The sequence below is a fragment of the Condylura cristata genome, unplaced genomic scaffold, assembly GCF_000260355.1.
Source record: "Condylura cristata isolate star-nosed mole 26May11 unplaced genomic scaffold, ConCri1.0 scaffold00010, whole genome shotgun sequence".
NCBI lineage: Eukaryota > Metazoa > Chordata > Mammalia > Eulipotyphla > Talpidae > Condylura > Condylura cristata.
Window position 1 is genome coordinate 34,993,201 of NW_004567111.1, and position 19,545 is coordinate 35,012,745.

Genomic DNA, 19,545 nt, shown 5'->3' on the forward strand with positions numbered 1-19,545 from the left:
TCAGAACTAACTATCATAATGCAAGTGACTTACTCGTGAATGCACAGCCAGGCAAATAATCTTACCTGAAGGTTGTCATAAAATAGAACATCAGGCACTTTCATTTTCTCATGGGCATTATAGATGGGTGCTTTCACAGAGCCAATCCTCAAAAACCCAGATGCTACATCACCTAAACATTTTACAGGTAATTAGTCATAGCACTTTTCTCGGAGAAGCTCCACAGAATGCAATATAATATCTTTACTAAGTCATGGGCTCTATGAGGATTTTTTTTTTTTTTTTAAAAGATTCATCTGTGTATATAGAACTGAGATACAGGCCAGAGGCTCAGGGGCGGCGAGAGGGTTCACCAGAGACAGAGCGGGGAGCAGAACAGGCAGATCGACGAGGTACACTGCTGAGAGGAGCAGCGGGCGGGTCAGGAGAGGTCTGCCGCGCCATGTGGTCACCTCCCGGGCAGGCGGGAATCGAACTCATGCGGAAGTGGTTTTAGCTTCTCAGTGCTGTGCTTTAACCCGCTGCACCACCAGGGAGGGCCTCTGTGAGGAATTTTAATTAAAGTTTGACGATGGTTACAAAACCCTACAGATTTACAAAACAAGATTAAGACCCTACAAACGTAGATTAAAATGTTCCAAAAAGGGGGCCTTCCTTGGTGGTGTAATGGGTTAATGGGCAGCACTGCAGGCCAGCCGCAGCCACCTCAGGATGAGCTCAATCCCCAGCTCCTGAGGTGACCCAAGAGGTCCATGGTGGACCTCTCCTACCTGCCCACTGGTTCCCTCAGCAGTATACCTTGTCAGTATACCTATGCCTGTTCTGCTCCCCACTCAGTCACTGCCCCTGCGCCTCTGGCCTATGCCTCAGTTCTATATGCATATGTAAATAAATCCCTACTCTGTCTCTGATGAATCCTCTCACCACCCCACACCTCTGGCCTGTACCACAGCTCTATATGCATAAATAAATAAATCTTTTTTAAAAAAAGTTCCAAAAGTATAACATTATTTTTTTAAATCAAAACAATGTATATAGTAAACAACATATAGTCAAAATTGACATGGGGAAAAAGATAATCCAAAACTCAGTCAAGCCAAAATTATAAGTTTATTTAGTTAGAGACTTAGCATATACAGAAGTCAAATAGACATTCAAAAGCTCAAAATTCTTTGAATGTAACTTTTTAAAAAGATTATTTATGTATACAGAACTGGGGTACAGGCTAGATGTCCAGGGGGTGATGAGAGGATTCACCAGTGGGCGGGTCAGGAGAGGTCTGCCATGCCATGCGGATCACCTCCAGGACTGGGGAATCAAACTTGCACGGAAGCAGCTGCAGCTGGCTGGCTTGCAGTGCTGTGCTTTAACCAGTTGCGCCACCAGCAAGGGCCCTGAGTGTAATTTTTTAGGACAACCCAGTGAAAACCCCCACATGAAAAAGTCCTAGAACTCTAGTAAAAAATACAGATCTTTTGTATTAACAGCAGCATCCAGGAGATCTATATTTTCAAATAAGCGCCTTAGGTGCTAGACAGCAGCTATTCTGTGATTATTATCATTTTATTGTATTTGCTTTAAACATAATTGATCTAGAACTGCATACAAGCTCCCTGAGGCCAGGAAACAAACAGAATTTTTTTCTTGAAGTCAGAGAATATATCTTGTATGCATACTTTACGGTAAGGAGATCCACATGTTCACTGTCTGACATCCCAAGGTCAATAGTAATATTCATAGTAGAAACCCTTGTAGTTCTTACAGTTACAAGAGAAGCTATCATTTCCTGAGGCATTTTGATGTGCCAGATCTCAAATTAGGAGCTTCAGTTCATTGTTTTCTCTTAACAATGACATAAGAATTATGAGAAAGCTAAGAAAAATGTAAATCAAGCATTTTGCTTAAAACCACCCAGCTAGCATGGACTGAGCTAAAAATAGTATAGTATGATGTTCTTTCTGCCATGTAGAGGATGTTCAATCCCTTGACTCCAAATAATATTCCAGCCTGTGGAAATACCCTGGGGCAAGCATTTACAATGCCTTAAACAATTCACCCAATTTTCCCCTACTTCCAAATGAAAATTGCTATTTTGAAAGCAGTTTGAAAGACAAGGGAGAAAGCAACATTATACATCTGGAGTACTATGAACAATTTTGAACTAGAAATAATTAAATTGTCACCCTTTCAAACACTTCAGGGTGTTATACAACTGTCAGAGTACAGCAGATCCTAACAGTAATCTCTCCCCCTCAAAAAAACCATGCCATTTTGCTTTTATTCACAAGTTCCATGGCAAGGAAAGTCATGGCTGTCCAGATAAGATTTATTATTTATTTACTCTGAAATAGCTCAGTATAAAACTGCAAAGGGAAAGACAGGGTTGTGGCAGTGAATTTATAGATATGTATATATTGAGGTGGCATACATTTCAGTTCTAACAGCATCTTATTCTGTTCAGTTTCATTTAGGGACCTCATTAATAGAGTATATTCAAGGCTTTAGGATAATTCACTAACCAATGTTTGTTAAAATTTCAAACTAGGATAGAAAAGAGAAATGCACTGAGAGAATAGTGATAGTGATGCTAGGACTTCCTTGGGAGGGAGCTGATTAGCTATCTTCCAAGAAATCTCAAAAGACTGCATTATTACAGTAAAATTTCAAAGGAAACTTAAAACCTAATTCTGTCATTACAACTGCTTATCTCTACCCAGCCTCATCAGTATGTTGAATTTATAATTTTACCCTTAAAAATTAATCTTATTTCCTTAATACCACATCCTTATCTGAACATTGCCCCAGTTATTAAAAAAAAAAAATCTACTCCCCAAATAGTTACAATTGTCCCTTTTTAAAGGATAGTCATGCATTGGATGTTTTGAAAGAACAGGTAATTACTTCATAAAAAAGAGGGACTTTCACTGTGCTCTCACTGAAGAACTGGATCTTTCAGAGGAAAAGTTAAGCTTCCCTAACTCAAAATTACGCTAAGGTTATCCAGGAGAAAATAACCACAAGAGACAATAAAGATGCAAATGTCTCTTAGCAAACTGAAGAAGGGAAGAAGGTATGAAATGGTTCTCTGAGTATTATTTTAGCCTACATTAATTTAGAACTGTTCCCCAAACACACCTCATAGGACCCTGATGGGCACAAAATGTAAAGACTGTACAAAGAAAACAGAATTCCAAATTCTATGGTAAAATATATTTGGAAAAAAAGAAAATTACACAAGTTTGTTTACACCAGGACTCCTTGTTAATTTTGACTCTTGGTGGTGAGGACCCAGATTTGATGTGCACTAAAGTAAAGCAAATATTCTAAGGTTTAACTTTTAAGTGGGTTCTAAACATTTTTAAAATAAAAGATTCATTACTTCAATCCAATGCATTAAACAAAAAAGATAGAAAGTAAACCCATTTTTCATTGAAATAAATCATATTCAAATGTTTGAAGATTACTATTTCACTTACAAGAAAAGCAAATCAAATACCTACATTTATAATCCTTCAGATCCAATTGCTGAGTATTGTCAGTGTTGATTTCTATTGTAGCATCTGCCAGATTTTTTTCTAAGGCTGACCTTGCAAGTGCTGGTAAAAACCTGGGGGGATGAGGTAGGATGGGAAGAATAGTATGATAAAATGAAAGCTTTCTGTGACTCCTAAATCTTTTGACATAAACACAAATACATACACACACACACACACACACACACACGACAACCAATTAAGGAAGACAGATCATGGTTTGTGAAATCATAAAGTTAGAGTAAATAAAAACTTTAAGTAACTTCAAGTATAGGTGAAGATGAAGAAAATGTATTTTTAATTTATAGAACATTTGAACAAACCAATTATTAGCAATGTAACTGAAACAGTAATTGAAACCCTACAAAAAACAAAAGCCCAGGACCAAATAGTTTCACATATACGTTCTACCAAATGTTTGAAGATAAACTAATGTCTATCCTGCAAAGACTCTTTCAAAAAAACTAAGAAGGAATATTTCCAAATACTTTTCACAAGGCCAAAATCACACAGTAACACCAAAACCAAAGACAACACAAGAAAATAAAACTGCAAGCCAATCTCCCTAATGAACACAAAAGCAAAATCCTTAATAAAATCTTAGCAAACTGAATCCAACAATGCATTAAAAGGATTATACACCATGACCAAGTGGGATTTATTCAAAGGACACAGGATGGTTCAAAATCTAAAAATCAATTAATGTAATTTTCTTAATACTCATTTGAAATTAGTATTTATAGACATATTTCAGGACAAACCTTAAAAATATTGTTTACATTTGCCTGCTAATAAAATTTTTAAACAGATTAAAGAACAATACTTTAACTTGCTCTCTTGGGCAACCACAAATTCAAATTAGTAGATTATTAATGAGTGAATTTAAGATTATGCAGATTGGTCCTTTTTAAAACTAGGCTTGCTTATCTCTTCTTTATGTGTGCTGTTAAAATAATACTTTCAGTAACAGAGGCATTTTTTTTTAAAACCACAAATAGAATACAAAAACCAGAATTTTCCACTCACACATATAACATTAAATCTGGAATTTAAGATCCCAAATGGGTACACAGAAATGTTTTTTTATGCATGGTTACCTGTACTTTAATACTATAGTCACTGTGTGCCATAATATTACAAATAAACATAATGGAACATATCACTTTCAACTTAGGTTTTCCATATCTCTAAACTTTTGATGGTGCTTTCCCCAAGTTGATAAGTTCTAATAAAAGAGTGATCAACCAGCAATCCCACTCCTAGGTATCTACCTAAAAGACAAAAAAACACTGATTCAAAAAGACACCTGCATCCCCATGTTATTGCTGCTTTATTTACATGGAATCGACACAAATGCCTAAAAGTAGATGACTGGATTTAAAAGATTGGTACATATACAGATGGATTATTTCTCAGTGGTCAAAAAAGATAAACTCATGCCTTTCGCAGCAACATCGATGGAGCTGGAAGGGATCATGCTTAGTGAAATAAGCCAGAAAGAAAAAGAAAAATACTGGATGGTTTCACTCATAGCAGGAGCATAAAGGACCAGGGGGAAAATAAAATAATAATGAACAACTATATACTAGAGACATTTTATGGGGGTATAGTGGGGAATGGGATCAAAAATGGTGGGGGGGGGGTGCGTACACGGGACTATGGCGATAGCCTAAGGGTGAACTGCTGATGGGAAGCCCACAGGGATTATAACTGAGATGGAAAAAGGCACAAAACGATGTAAAAATAAACCATTATAAAAAAAAACAAACTTAAAAAAAACCTCCTTCCCACCCTCCCCCAAAAAGTGATCAAGGCGGTGAATGGATTTATTATAAAGAACTGTCAGATTTCTTGTCTATTATTCCAATCTATATATGTGACATTGTATACAACCTACTCCCTCACTCTGACTACCACATGGAGTTAGACTAAGTGTTGTTCATTTCTGACTTTTTATTTTTTCTTTGGTTATTGCCTTGTCTTGCAAAATCAAGCACATACCTTAACTCCCGCACCCAATGACTGGACTTTCATTCTAGTTTTCTGAGACCCTTATCATGGCACTGTCTTCAGCCCTTTTCTCATACTCATGAGAGTCTGTTCTGGTAACTCTAGGCCCTGCAGCTGCATTTTTATGAATTCTTTCACGTAACCTTGATTCACCACATTTGAGCTTTGACTTTGTTTGCAATTCCCAGAAATCCCTGATATGTGTATATAGTTAATGTAACAAGACACTCTCACACTGCCTCTGAATTGGAACAATCTAGATTATTTCCCAAGACCTACGAGGATAGCCTCCTTTCAATAGTGATGACAACCGCTGCTTGCCAGTAGGATACTCTTCCCGCTGAGACTGAACATGTTTCAGAATTATTTTCAATCCCTCACCCAAACAGTACCCTTAAATAATTAGTGGTAGCATCAAAATTGAAATGAATTTACATCTAGTACACATGCTCAAAAATAATGTTCCACCCAACATGAGGTGAATAAAGCAGGGTGATATGGTGTGAGGTTAACCTTTACTTTATTTCTCAGTTTCAAGGGACTTTATTCCTCAGTTTAACTGTTTGCTTTCTTACCTTTCACTAAAACTTTCTACTTAATTTTTTCTAGCATTTAATAAAATAAATGAGTATACCATTGAAACCTCTTCCTATAACCAAAGCAAGCACACATTCTGTTTCAAAGTTTCAAATGTATTTATTGCCATTATGAGCATTGTAATGTTTTAAAAAATTTTTTTATACTCATTGTCTTCATTTGCTATCAGAAAACAAAACAAAACAAAACAAAAAAACAGAACAGATCAGTCTCTAGTCTCAGCAGATCTTGTTTATGAGAAATACTAAAAGTTAACTGCATTCTGGAAAACACAGAAGTGGTTTAAAAGTAGGACAATTCAAACCATAACTGTGTCACTGGCATGGTGTGGGCTACTATTTTTAGATTAAGGAATAGATAGGATTTCTCACCATGATAACTTAAAAAGACAGAATAAGGATAAGGGATGATCCCAAAATAAATAAGTAAATAATGGGGGGAGGAGTGTTGGTAGTAAAAGTGGGAGAAAGAGATTTGGCGACTACATTGTGGATATCAGGGAGCCTCTGAATTCTAACTTGTGTAATTCTATCAATCCCTTTATACCTGTGATTTTAAAATCTTCACTTTATAAAGAACACTGGAATTTTAAAGCTAACATGGTTCATCCTAAATTTCATATTTAGAAATTGAATTTGTTACATTTGTGAGTTATTTCATTTCTCAGGAAGGTTTTGTTAATTCAGACACTTGAGGCAATTCGAAGGAAACAAATTCAGTATTTGAAGATACTTAATTTACTTTAATTTTATAAATTAAGCCAAGCATTTTTTTCAAAGGCCCATATAATTAAGATTTGCTGTACTTACGAAGTAAGCCAAATCAGAAAAAAAAAAGATGTCTAGATTTTTTAAATTGTGGCTTTAAAAATTGAAAAGCGTTTTAAAGCCAATACTCTTTCCTGCAAGCAAAATCAACTTCAGAACAACAAAAAATTCACATCAACAATACCATTATAATCATTTAAGACTCTCTATGATTTGTTCTATCAGGTTTATGATTTTTGAAAAATTAGCTAACAGCTTACATGGAATTATTTTACTTCATAAGATGATTTTTGAAAAATACTGTATGTATGCTAAGTTTTCAGTAAGTGGAAACACCTCCATATTGTTCCAGTGCAAAGGCAGGTATTACTTCTGGTTAAATTCTAATGTCTCTGACAAAAATTTATATGATAAAGGATCATCATGCCAAAATTTTTCAGAAGTTAATACTCTGTTGGAATATCAGATATTTAAATGGGACTTCTAACTACTTTTTTAACCATATATTTTTAGAATGCCAAGTACTTGATGACTTTGCAGTCTTCTAATCTGCTTTTTGATTTCTTAATATAAGGTTTTCAAATATCTAGAAAGTGAATTATGCATCTAGGTTCAAGACTTAATGTACACATTATTGGTTATGAGGGTGAGGTACTTAGTAATTCCCACACATTAAGAAATGTTCCAGTATTAGCTCAATGGGAATAAACAAACATGTTTAAACAATTAAAATGACAAGATAAAAAAAGGCTTAGTTAATATAACCAATTTAATGTTTAAGAAATTTAGGCTAGAGAGTTCCTTCTGATTTTGGCTGTTTAATAACAGACTTCATGAATATAAAATCAATTTTTATTTTGAAATTTTCCATGAAACTAATTTCTTTTCATTGCTTCAACATGGAATGAGGTCACTTAAAAAATTTTATGCAACAATAATTTGCATAACTTCCTGCCAGTGTGCTATCCTGAAAAGAAGGTTAATACAAGGCTTTGGATTCAGTCTTGCTGAAGTAAACAGATTGTGCAAAAACAAGGTAGCTGTTTTACTACTTGGTAAGGATGGAAACAAGGACAAAAGAATTGTATTGTGGTTAGTTAGTAAACCTGGAAAATTGGCTAGGCAAAGTATTTTTGTGTGTGTTTTAATTTTTATATTTTAAGCACATAGAAAATTACAAAAAAATTATATTAAACATTCTCTGATCTATACCTGGAGATAACTTTTGCCCTGAAATTTATGATGATCTTTCTTGTCCATATTTTATTGGCACATGTACATGATTAAAATAATATATTGCACTCTTCACTAGACTTAACATTTTATGTAAATGATAACATATAATAAATCTCTTCTTGCAAACTGTTTTTTTTATTCAATATTGTTATGACCCATGCCCATTGATTCATGTAGATCTATTTCATTTAACTGCTGTATAATTATTCATATGAATACATCAATTTATATATGTTCATTTCCCAACTGTTGCACAGATACATAATTTCAATGTTTTAATCTTTCAAACACTGATGCAATGAACATTTTTCTACCTGTTTCCTTATATGTATAAGTTTATTTCTGGTGTGATATGAAGAGGTCAAATCACAGATTGTGTATATATTTGTGTGTCCATAAGTGCTAATCTTTTCTATGGCTAATTCTTTTGTATTTCATTAATTTGTGCCCTTCAAAATTTTTCCATTTATTTAATTTATTAAGTTGAGGACTTAGCTCAATATTTTTTCCCCTATTCTTTTATAATAGGTGAATTTATGGTTAAAAGAAAACCCCTAGTACACTACTTAAGGTATATCCTTTTTCCCTTTTCATGTCTACCAATGTAGTCTTTTCTTGATTCATTTGCACTCTTCAGTCTATTGCCAGTCTTTTTGGTGGTTACCCAAAATTTTTATGTCTATACTTGAACAAAATTCTGAGGTATAAACAGTTAATCTGAAGTGAGCAGTTCAATATTTGTTGCCTTGCAAATTGTTCACTATTTTTCTACAGTTTTGCAGCAATAGCAAAATGTATATTTATTTATCCAAACTTTTAATGATTTGGCTATTTCTTAGTTTAATTCATATGATTTTAAAAATTATTTAAGTGAAGTAAAATCTGATTCAACTACAAGGGGGGCATATATAAAGTTCTGAGGGTGTTTTGGGTGTAACTGTTTCACTCTAATATATCCAGTTATTATTTTCTTTTAAGTTCCAACACTATTTACATTGTTTAGATTTGACTATTTACTTCCATATACACTCATCAATAACCAAATTCTAATAAATTATGAATACATAATGAGTCTTTCTTTCTGTCTATAGTTCCTTCAGTTCATCCCGCTGAACTAAGAAATGAAAGCATTTTTATGGAGACTACATGTCACTTATAGACCCCAGTCCTCTGGCAAAGTAGAACGCATACATGGGATTTTAAAGGCACAACTTACTAAGGTGGCCCTGGAACTCCATACAGATTGGGTATGCAACCTTCCAGTGGCACTAGTGAGGGTCTGTACAGCCCCCCAGAAGGGCATGGCCCTGCCCCACTCTGAATTAATGTATGGGAGACCATTCCTGCAATCTCCTGTTCCAATGAATCTGGGACCACTTGCCTCGATACTTCCTCTCCCACAGCTCTGGCACAGACTGCTTAGAGACCATGCTGATCAGTATATTCCACAGACAACACAAGGCGGGGGCAGGGGCTTCTAGGTAGGGGAGGTAGTACATGTCAAATCACTACACCTGGAACCACTTAAACCAAAATGGACAGGACCACACATAGTGGTCCTATCTATACCATCAGCTGTCATGGTGGCAGGAAGATCAGAATGGATTCATAACTCTTGAGTTTCTCCTACAAGACCACCTCATGCATGGCCAGTCACGTCCACTGGACCTATAATGCTTCATTTCTGCTGACACATATCACCTCTGAACCCAGCTCCCCTGATTCACTAGAATGGTACCTAACATCTCCCATCAGGCTGGACTACATTGGCCTATCTTTGCTCCTCCATATATCAAACAGACCCATCCTCGTAAAGATAACTCAGGGCAGGTGGAACAAAATGTGGCAAACCTACACGAGTTGGCCAAGAACATTAGAGAATCCAGCGCTAGAAGAGACACCTTCTGGGGATGGCCGAAACAACCTTTCCCACCATGGCTAGCCTCTTTACTAAGCCCCTTGATATTAGTCATAGCCTTCTTTACCAGGGCTCATGCATGGTCCGGTTTTTAATGGCACGGGTACAGGCCCTAACAAAGGTCACAGTAAACCAGCTCTTGTTACACCCCATGGTCACCTATATTGCTTTACAGGAAATCCATGACTGTACCTAAGTCATGCAGGAAGTAGCCATGGAGAAACCATGCCCATTTTCCTAATAACAAAAGAAAAATTGGGGAATGTTGAGTGTGACCAGATATGGGCAGTAACACAAGGATCAGCATGAACTGGGCCTTGCATCCAGGTGCACAGTCATATGTCAGCTTTCTAGAATCTGAACCTAAAAGCCTATATAAGAGACACTTCACCTACAGCACTCGCAGTTGCTGCGGACCTCACCCTAGGGAGCTCCGTCTCAGCTGCTGCCTGGGAGCAATAAACTACTTGCCCAGCCTTTCTGCCTTCCATCTTTCTTCTCTGTGGCCGGTCACAGAAATCAGGACAAAACAATCTTTATTCAGAAATCTTATACTGTTCTAATTAAAAGAAACTCAATTTTATTATTTCTTATAATTAATAGTTATTCAAAGAGCTACCCTCAGTTAATAAACCTCAGTTTAGCTGACTATACTACGGGGAAAATAAGTTATAGTTCTAACACAAAGAGCTTACTTCATGATAAGAAAAATTGTCCATGAAACTGAAGATTTATGAGGGGCCATTATATTCTCCCAAACTTGAAGGAGATTCTCTTTTAATTCCTTTTATATATCAAGAAATGAATGTGAAAAAGTCAAGACCATCCTAAAAAAAAAAAAAAATCCTAGGTTCTATGAAAAGAGTCCAAAGCATCTGTGGACCAAGTCTATTGGCCACTGTTCTTAATCTTTTCTTAAAATTCTTTAAAATAGTTTCATACAGGTGTGTAATTCTATATGAAAATTCTACAAGCAAATGTATTATAACTGCATCCAACTAGGTTTGAAAAATATAAGTGTAGACTGAAGAGGCATTAGTTTGTTAATTCAGCAGCAGAGCAGTATGATCAAGCATGGAAAGGTTCAATTTGAGCTTGAGAGCTATTAAGAGTAATGCAAAGAGTGCTAACTCAGAAGCTAGAGAAATTATTGTTGAAATCCTAAATCCACATCTACTTATTTACCACTATGTGACTTGAACAAATGACTTAGTTTTCTAATCTACAAAATGCCTCTTAAATTTGTTGGTATGCTTAAATAAGACATGTTTTAAAACTCAAAGCAAGGTTGAAATAGATACAAATTCAGACCATACTTTTTGCACACCTGTGAATTCAGCATTTCAGCTAAATTTCTGTTATCAATTCTGTACAAAAGGAGGATATGGTTACCTGGAAAGGCAGGCTTTATGAACAGCACCATGAAGATTTTCATTGGGGTATTGTGATAGCCGACGAGAGATCCGCAATAGCTGTCTGGTTGAAAGTGATGATGCCAAAGACTGGGCCTATCAAAAAGGCAAAGACAGGCTGTTAAGCATCTTGTTGAAAATCCCATCAGGTGGGTACATAGCAGAAAGTCATTATTCCTGAAGGACAAAGTCATACTTATATATGTCCTGTTAACGAATTATGAATAAAAATAAACAGAAATTAATTAACACTTAAAACATCTTTGAAAGCAATTTTTAAAACAATCTATAAAAATGTATCAATAAATTTAATTAAAGTGCTCTACTAAGTGTTGTATATACATTTTTTTTTTTTGGTTGGGGAGGAGAGAGAATGAAGGAAGGATATCATATAACACAGGCCACACGACTTACAAATATCCCTATGCACAGCTGACTATTTGCTCATAATTTTCTGCATCTAGAAAGGCAAACTATAAAGATATCCTGAAAATGCTTAGAGTCTTAATTAATATGTGGCTTCTGAGATACAGGAAAAGAGTCATGGATACTTTAAACTGCCCATCACAGAGATGTCAACACTATCACGAGAGTGGCAGCCTGCTGTTTGGAATCCTTCCCATACACTGTCAGAACAACTTCATTTTGTTTTTTTGTATTTCCTAAATCCCATTAGTAGAACTGCTAGTAAATAACTCAGGACAAGCAAAGTACCAATACATATTTGTTGCCTTCAATTTTAAATGACGCTGACAGGCAACATAATGTAATGGTAAAGAAAAGAGGACTCTATGAATAAATAAAGCATTGAGAATGAATGGAAGGATGCCAAATGCACACTGCATATTTTCTTGTTTTTAAGTTTTCACTTAAGGTCATCTCTGTAGAAAGATAAAACAAAATTGATTTTTCTCTCTCAGTTTATTTCACAACTCCATACAATGTTGATTTACTCTTATTAGCATTACGTTTCAGCAACATGGAATATATAGTACTCTGGGAACTAGATTTGGAGCACAACAAAATATTTATGACATATCTTTTTTTCTTACTAAAAATACTTTCAAGTTTCAAAGACTCATTTCTAAGCTAACATTTGTTTCATCCTTCTTTTAAAAAAAATTGCATTGTAGTCAGAGTCAATATTTAAGTATAAGGATGCATAGAGATTAAAATACAATACATTCATTGCCAAAATAAGTGGAACAGGTGACAATTGCTCTAGGGTTTTAAAATGTTCAGGTGAGCAGGAGAAATGCTATGAACAAAGGTATGAAAGCAAAAGGAAATGAAATACATGCAGAACATGAGGAAACCAGCCAAGATTTACTAGAGGGCTCTACTGGAAAGCCTGATACCAAATAACAAAGACCTGTGACTGATACTTGGAGGAATGTGGCCTTATACCTGAAGGTGACAAAACTTTGTTATGTGGAAAGTAGTAACATGATTTTAGAAGAATTAACCGGACAATAATCTGTAAAATAAAGACTAGAAAGAACTCAGACAAGAAATGAATTATTTAAATGATCTTCCTAGCAAGAAGTAAAGTCATCCAGCAAGGTTACTGACAACACAAATGGAGAGAATGGTTAAAAGGCACAACATTCTAATCTCCCCAAAACACCGCACTGAATTCAAGCTTCCCATTTCATTTCAATTATCAGTAAGAAATTCTAATAATGTGAAAACCAGCAACGGTCTCAGTCAGGAACACCAAAATTTTCTGAAATAATATCCAGTGTTAAAATAAAAAAATCAGAACTAAGCCATTAAGTTGGGCCATTTAAGAGTTGAATGAAAGGTTTGGTTATCTCTATTCTTATATTATTATTAAAGATGAATAGCAAACTTTAATTTTAAAATTCCTAATATACTTAACATTAACAACATCAAATTTCTTTTTTTTTTTGTATGTCAATGTCCTTTATTAATTGTACCAGAATAAATCCACTTGAACAATGTTAACTCCCAACAACATCAAATTTCTAACTGAAGTTTTATTTTGCAAGAAAATGGTGATGTGAGCATATTCCCTTAGTTACTATGGTTATCCAGTTTAAAAGCATACCTCACAGGCTTTTCATATTAGCATGATTAATAATAGTATGTCAGCTTTAACATTTCAGTGTTCTGCTCAAATTCTTAAAAATTTTTACTTTTTAGAATTATTGCTTATGAAATGTAACACATTCTCAGGAACAGAAAACCCTAGGGATGATCTGTTAATAAACTAGTAATTAATCACTTTATTCATTTAACATTTATTGTGCATTATGTGCCTGACACTGGGTTGGGAAATGTGAATAAAAAAATGAAGAAGACATGGCTGTTGGCATTCAAATATTTGTCCAGATTCTCATAAGAATTATGAACCCAAATGTACATGAGGTCTCCTCAAGAGAGTTTACAATTTTGGATGGAGGCATCTAAGTTAACCTACATCAAGATTCAGATTACAAACTAGCAATGCCTTGAAATTAGCTTCCAGCTGGCTGGTAAGTGTAAGGGTTCCCAGTTCAGAACTAATCGGAAGATAAGATATATTGTGCTACAACTGTAGCAATCAACATCAGAAGAACATGCAAGAGTCATAAAAGCAGATTGCTGAGAATTATTTCTGTGTAAGGGAGTTTGAGAGAGACCTGACAGAACAGGGGATCTGGGGATAAGTGGATAGGAAGAAAGCACATTCTAGGGGTGATACAGTGCAGAAATGTTTAGGAATATTCTGGGCTTAGAAATTATCAACAAGCAGAGTGGAGGGTGCTTTAAAAGAGGCTGTAGTAAATGAGGCTAGAAAAGCTGCTAAGGTCAGATGGAACTGGCAGGTGTAGCAGGCTGTTCCTCACCCTATAGCTAAGGAGAATCTATCTCTTCATATTTTTAAGGTGATGAGGAAGAACTCAAGAAACAGATTTGGGAAAAGCAATATAGAAGATTCAGACAATCATTTATTTAACACATATCTGTTGAATATCTACTATTCCACATGCAATGGTCCAGATGCTAAGGATATGGCAGGGACCAAGACAAACCCCTGTCATCCCTGCACTAAAATCTGAGTGAAAGATCTTATAAATTCCATTTCCTGTGGCAAAACTGATAAGATTAAGAGAGTCTGAGAAGAGATTACATACAAGATTATTAAGAAGCCCCTAAATGCTGTCACATGTATTCTCCTAAAATGGAGGCAAGGAGATCTGACACACAGAACTGAGGGTGATATGAAGATGGAGGCAGAAAAAAATAGTGACAAGGCCACAGGTCAAGAAATGATGGCAGTCATCAAAATCTGAAAGAAAAAGATCTCCCCTCTTGCTTCTGAGGAATTCTACCTCTACTGACATCTTGATTTCAGCACATCCCAAACTTGGGACTATAGGAAGAATGAATTATTGATGAAGAGGGCAGTCAAGAGGGAACAACTATATTCCAGGACAAAGGTTAAGAAATCTACTAAGACAATTACTGACATCACATAAGAGGACAGATAATATGTTAAGAGGATAAACTGCTTCCAGGTTAAGGGGAGATATTTGTAGACAAGGAATCCACACTTATGTCTACACAAGTAATTTGTTAGCTAGATCATTAATCAAATCATAAAATTAAATTTAAGGAGTAAGAATAGATTTAAATCGTAAGGACAGTTTAGTTTTCAAAGACAGGTTGAAATTACAGTGACCCTGGAGTGTTCAGTTGGGAACTGAAAGAAACTTTTATTAAAAAGTGACCAAGTAGGAGACTCTTCACATACATTTTTTATGCTTAATAATCACAAACACTTTATAAAGTAGCTGGAACTTTCCCGTTTGACAGGTGAGAATACTGAAACTCATAGAGTTAGACAGTGACCGTCCTTTATCTTTCCAGCATACCATCCCAGAATGGAAATAGAGTTAGTGAGAAAAGAGAACACAGAAGCTGAAAATAAAGATACAGGCATTAATATAGAACTGACACATGAGGCTATACACATAGGTGAGATGGAGTCACATGGAAGGCAGGGGGCTGAGCTGAACACCTGCAAACACCATGTGCTCCTCTAGATCTAGAAGTTATTTTCTATGATACTAGTCATAAGGAAGTGGAATGTTAAAAACACGGCTAGAGTAAAATATATGCACAGGACAAAGTGTAGCATAAAGAACAAAAATACCAGCTTAAAAAATAGATTTTAAAACAGTGAATTTTAAGAACATAAGGCAACATAACATCAACAACAGAAAATTCTATGGTGAAAAACTGAGACTTACCGTTGGATCTTGTGTTTCTCTGAGGTTGTGTGTAAATGACAACAATTTGTCCAAAGCTTCCTGAGGTATATTTGGAACCTATTTTATGAGAGAATTGAGGAAAAACAGAAAGAGTAAATTAGGATATCTGATCAATTTATGGCTAGTTAGAAAAGAACATTACAGTTACATTTTTAGAAAGTCCCTAGTTAAAGGTAACACGTTTATCTCACAGATAAATTTGCTCATTCACTTTCTCAGGAAATACTTAACCAGCCTTTGTTTTCTCTTTAAGAATCAGGTAATTAAAACCAAGTCGCTATCGTCCATTTACAATTCTAGTATCAGGATAAAACTGGAATGAACTTGCTGGTTTGTAATCCTTGCAAAACTTCAATTTTAGAAAGGAGCTTTTACACCTATCTCTAATTAAGAACTGGCATATAGTGTACCTATTAAAAGAAACCTTTTCATATATTATCATTCCTTTTCTTGTTAGCTTTAACATATTTCTTTGATCTCTAATTTTTGCATTTTCTTACTGAAAACTAACTCCTTCATTGAGCAGAAACCTTACATAAATGTCTAAATGATGGACTGCATCTTGTACAAAAATGCTTAAAATGTCCACCTATTCAAGGACTTTTAACCACATCCCTATCACATTCTTAGTGCAGTGGGCATTGCCTCAGCCCCATAAATTACATTCCTGAGAGTCATGATCAATTTATATCAATGACCACTAAAAGGGAGCTGCCCAAATAATGCACACTGATGGATTTTAACCATAAAAATTTAAACCTAATAATTGATTGAACTGAATCATATAAACTCTTATTGAAACAATATAAAATTTAAATTTTAAAAGTGAGAGATTTAGAAAAATGATAAAATGTGACCATTTCAGGAGCACACTATTCAGAGTATCTCTAATAGTTAAATGATTGGAACTTTGACTTGACAGCCTGTCTCCTTATCCACAAGTATGCTCACAATAAAATCTAAAATTCATCTGTAATTTCAAAGGAACAAGTGCATTTACATACAAAGTTAACTAACTAAGTGATCTAGAATAGTTCTATTCAAAAGAAATTTCTATGCTGATAGAGATGTTCCTCTGTTTCTGCTGTCTAAAAAGAAGCCAGAAGACTGCCAGGGCAATTGCCACTGAAATATGACTGAGAAACCAAAATTCATAGTGTATGTAAAATAACTAGTGCCACTAGATGATTGAACGTGCAGTTCTAGGACTCTAGAGTGCTACACAGTGCCACTAGATGATTGAACAGTGCAGTTCTAGGACTCGAGAGTGCTACACACACTTTTATTTTCTCTAAGGCAGACACTGATGTGCTAAGTGCATAAAACTTCAAGCCACCAGATAACTAATCAGGTAAGTAGAGGGTTAATTACAATCTTGAAGGGACCAGGACTACTGCACATTTTCTACAAATTCCAAGAACTGCCATTACAGTAGAAAATTAAAATAGTCAACTTCGGCTGAAAATAAAAAAAGGAAAAGGAAGCCCAATACTTCCTCCATTTAAGGAGAGAGGGAGTGCTCACATACATGGTTCTCAAACTGTGCCCAGACCAATGGCATCAGCAGCATCTGAGACTTAAGAAAGGCAAATTCTCATGTACCATCCCAGACCCATGGACTCAACAATCTGTACTTTACCAAGCCTCCAGATGATTCTGAAAATGTTGAAGTTTGAGAAATCATTATGTAAAGGAATATGGAAATATGTGGGTAGAAAAAGCCAAAAATGTCCAGTGCTACTCCAGCAGGTATGTGAGTGGCTTAAATAAAGCAACAGATTAGAACTGGTCTCACTCTTACCATTTCTTTAATTACTTGGATTTCTTCACTTTTCACAAGTGGTTTCATGTGATGGAATAAAAACATGGTTAAGAATTCTGGCCCCAGCCACTGCTGTGTTGTGCTTCCTATAACTGGGGGCTCTGCCAAGGCGATGATTCTGAAGGAGGGATGGACAGGAAAAATGGATCTAAAAAGAAAAAAAAATTTAAAAGCATAACTTTTCACATTAGAAATTAGGTCATAATAGCTAAAGCTTAGGGCACTAAAAGGTTATCATGCTGTTGAGATAGTCAGAGCTGTGATCCCAAGAATGAGCTTTGGGGGGGGGGAAAAAGGATATTTTAACCAACGAAGATTGAAAAAAAAATAACAACAATCACTGACTGGTAATACAGAATACATCACATCTACTGAGGAAACGTCATTCGGACACAATTCATTGATTGGATATGTTTTAATGTCTAAAATAAGTTTTTTTCTTTTTTTTTTTTTAAAGATTTACTTATGCATACAAGAACTGGGATACAGACTAGAGGTAAGGGTGGTGAGGGCATTCACCAGAGAGAATGGGAGCAGAACAGGCAGAAATACTGAAATACATTTCTAAGGGAAACAGTAGGCGAGTCAGGAGAGGTCTGCTGTGCCATGTGGGTCACCTCCCTGGCCAGGGATCGAACTCACTCTAAAGTGGTTTCATTTTAACACTTGTGCCACCAGGGAGGGCCCTCTATAATAAGTTTTCTTCATAGTCTCTTGAAACCAAATCCCACCCAGTTTATGTTCATTACATAGATCTCCTACTTTAATTCAAGTATGTCTTGTAAGATACCATGTCAATCATAGAAAGACTAAAATGCATGATTCAGGATGAAGAGACTTTTTATAATACAGAAGATGTAAACAACATAAGGGTTTGGATTAAATTTAAAATTTGGATTCACAACAAAAATACTTAGGTCTTAAAAAGATAGAGAAAATTTAACTTTTATATAATTTTCCCCTTTGTCATTTTATAGGAAACATTAATTTTAAAATGACCCCTTCTATAAATGTCTGTTAGAGAATCTGAGAATATAAATACTCTAGGACACAAAAAGGGATAAGCACCTTATAAGGTGGGTTAAAGCACAATACTATGAAGTTATCACAGCCACTTCAGCATGAGTTTGATCCCTGGCCAGGGAGCTAACCCATCTGACACAGCAGACCTCTCCTGACCCACCCGCTGTTCCCCTCAGCAGTGTACTTTGTCAGTCTGCCTGTTCTGCTCCCTACTCTGTCTCTGATGAATCCTCTCATACCCCTGGCACCTTTGGCCTGTACCCCAGTTCTGTATGTATGAATAAGTCTTTAAACAAAGAATTCCTTAAAAAAAAAAAAAAAGAATACAGTAAGAATTCCCATGGTTTGCCAAATTGTAAGAGAGGCATCTCCATGAAAGGCAGGAGGTCCATCTTCCCCACCCCCATTTAGACTAGCTACTGAGAACTAGGGGGCCAGGTGGAACTGAGTGGCCAGGTAGAACTGTGCAATCTAGGGGCAGGTGGGCTCTGGGGAAAACACATGGAGAAGAAGGGTCCCCTTCCTCCTCCTCAGTTTTGGACTTACACGGGGGCTTGAGGGACACAGAAGGAGATACATGGAAAGGCTGCTGTTACCTTGATCAATTTGCACATTGATTCTGCTCCTTTCATCCCAGACTTTCCTGGCCTCTATTGCTCCTTTCCTGTGGTTCCCTGTCAGAGTTGACTTAGACTTGTGGCAAGGTATTGGCCCATTGCAGTGCCACTTTGGGCCAAACCTTTTTAGCTAGACATTTACCCAAAAGGTAATGGGTAATTTTGGGTGTTTTGCTGTGAAATCAGTATCCTTATTGTTCTTCTCCATGCACACTAATCCTGTTAAAGTTCTTCCAAACTAGGTGTGCTTTGTCTTTGTGCACAATGATATCCCTTTAAAGTGTGAAAGTTTGGGGATCCCAGGTACCTCTCAGTTGCCTACTAACTAAA

At 35.9% G+C, this 19,545-nt stretch overlaps 1 protein-coding gene across 2 annotated transcripts in view; it reads right to left on the minus strand.

The window, feature by feature from the left end:
* The window catches only part of VWA8 (von Willebrand factor A domain containing 8), a 278,183-nt gene that overhangs the window by 176,174 nt on the left and 82,464 nt on the right, over positions 1-19,545 (minus strand). For both annotated transcript variants that reach the window (XM_012723268.1, XM_012723269.1), the window contains exons 16-20: positions 17,555-17,723; positions 15,733-15,810; positions 11,454-11,569; positions 3,501-3,607; positions 66-172 (exon numbers count right to left, since the gene is read on the minus strand). In XM_012723268.1, coding sequence (XP_012578722.1) covers positions 66-172; positions 3,501-3,607; positions 11,454-11,569; positions 15,733-15,810; positions 17,555-17,723 — 577 coding nt within the window. The remainder of the gene's footprint in view (positions 1-65; positions 173-3,500; positions 3,608-11,453; positions 11,570-15,732; positions 15,811-17,554; positions 17,724-19,545) is intronic.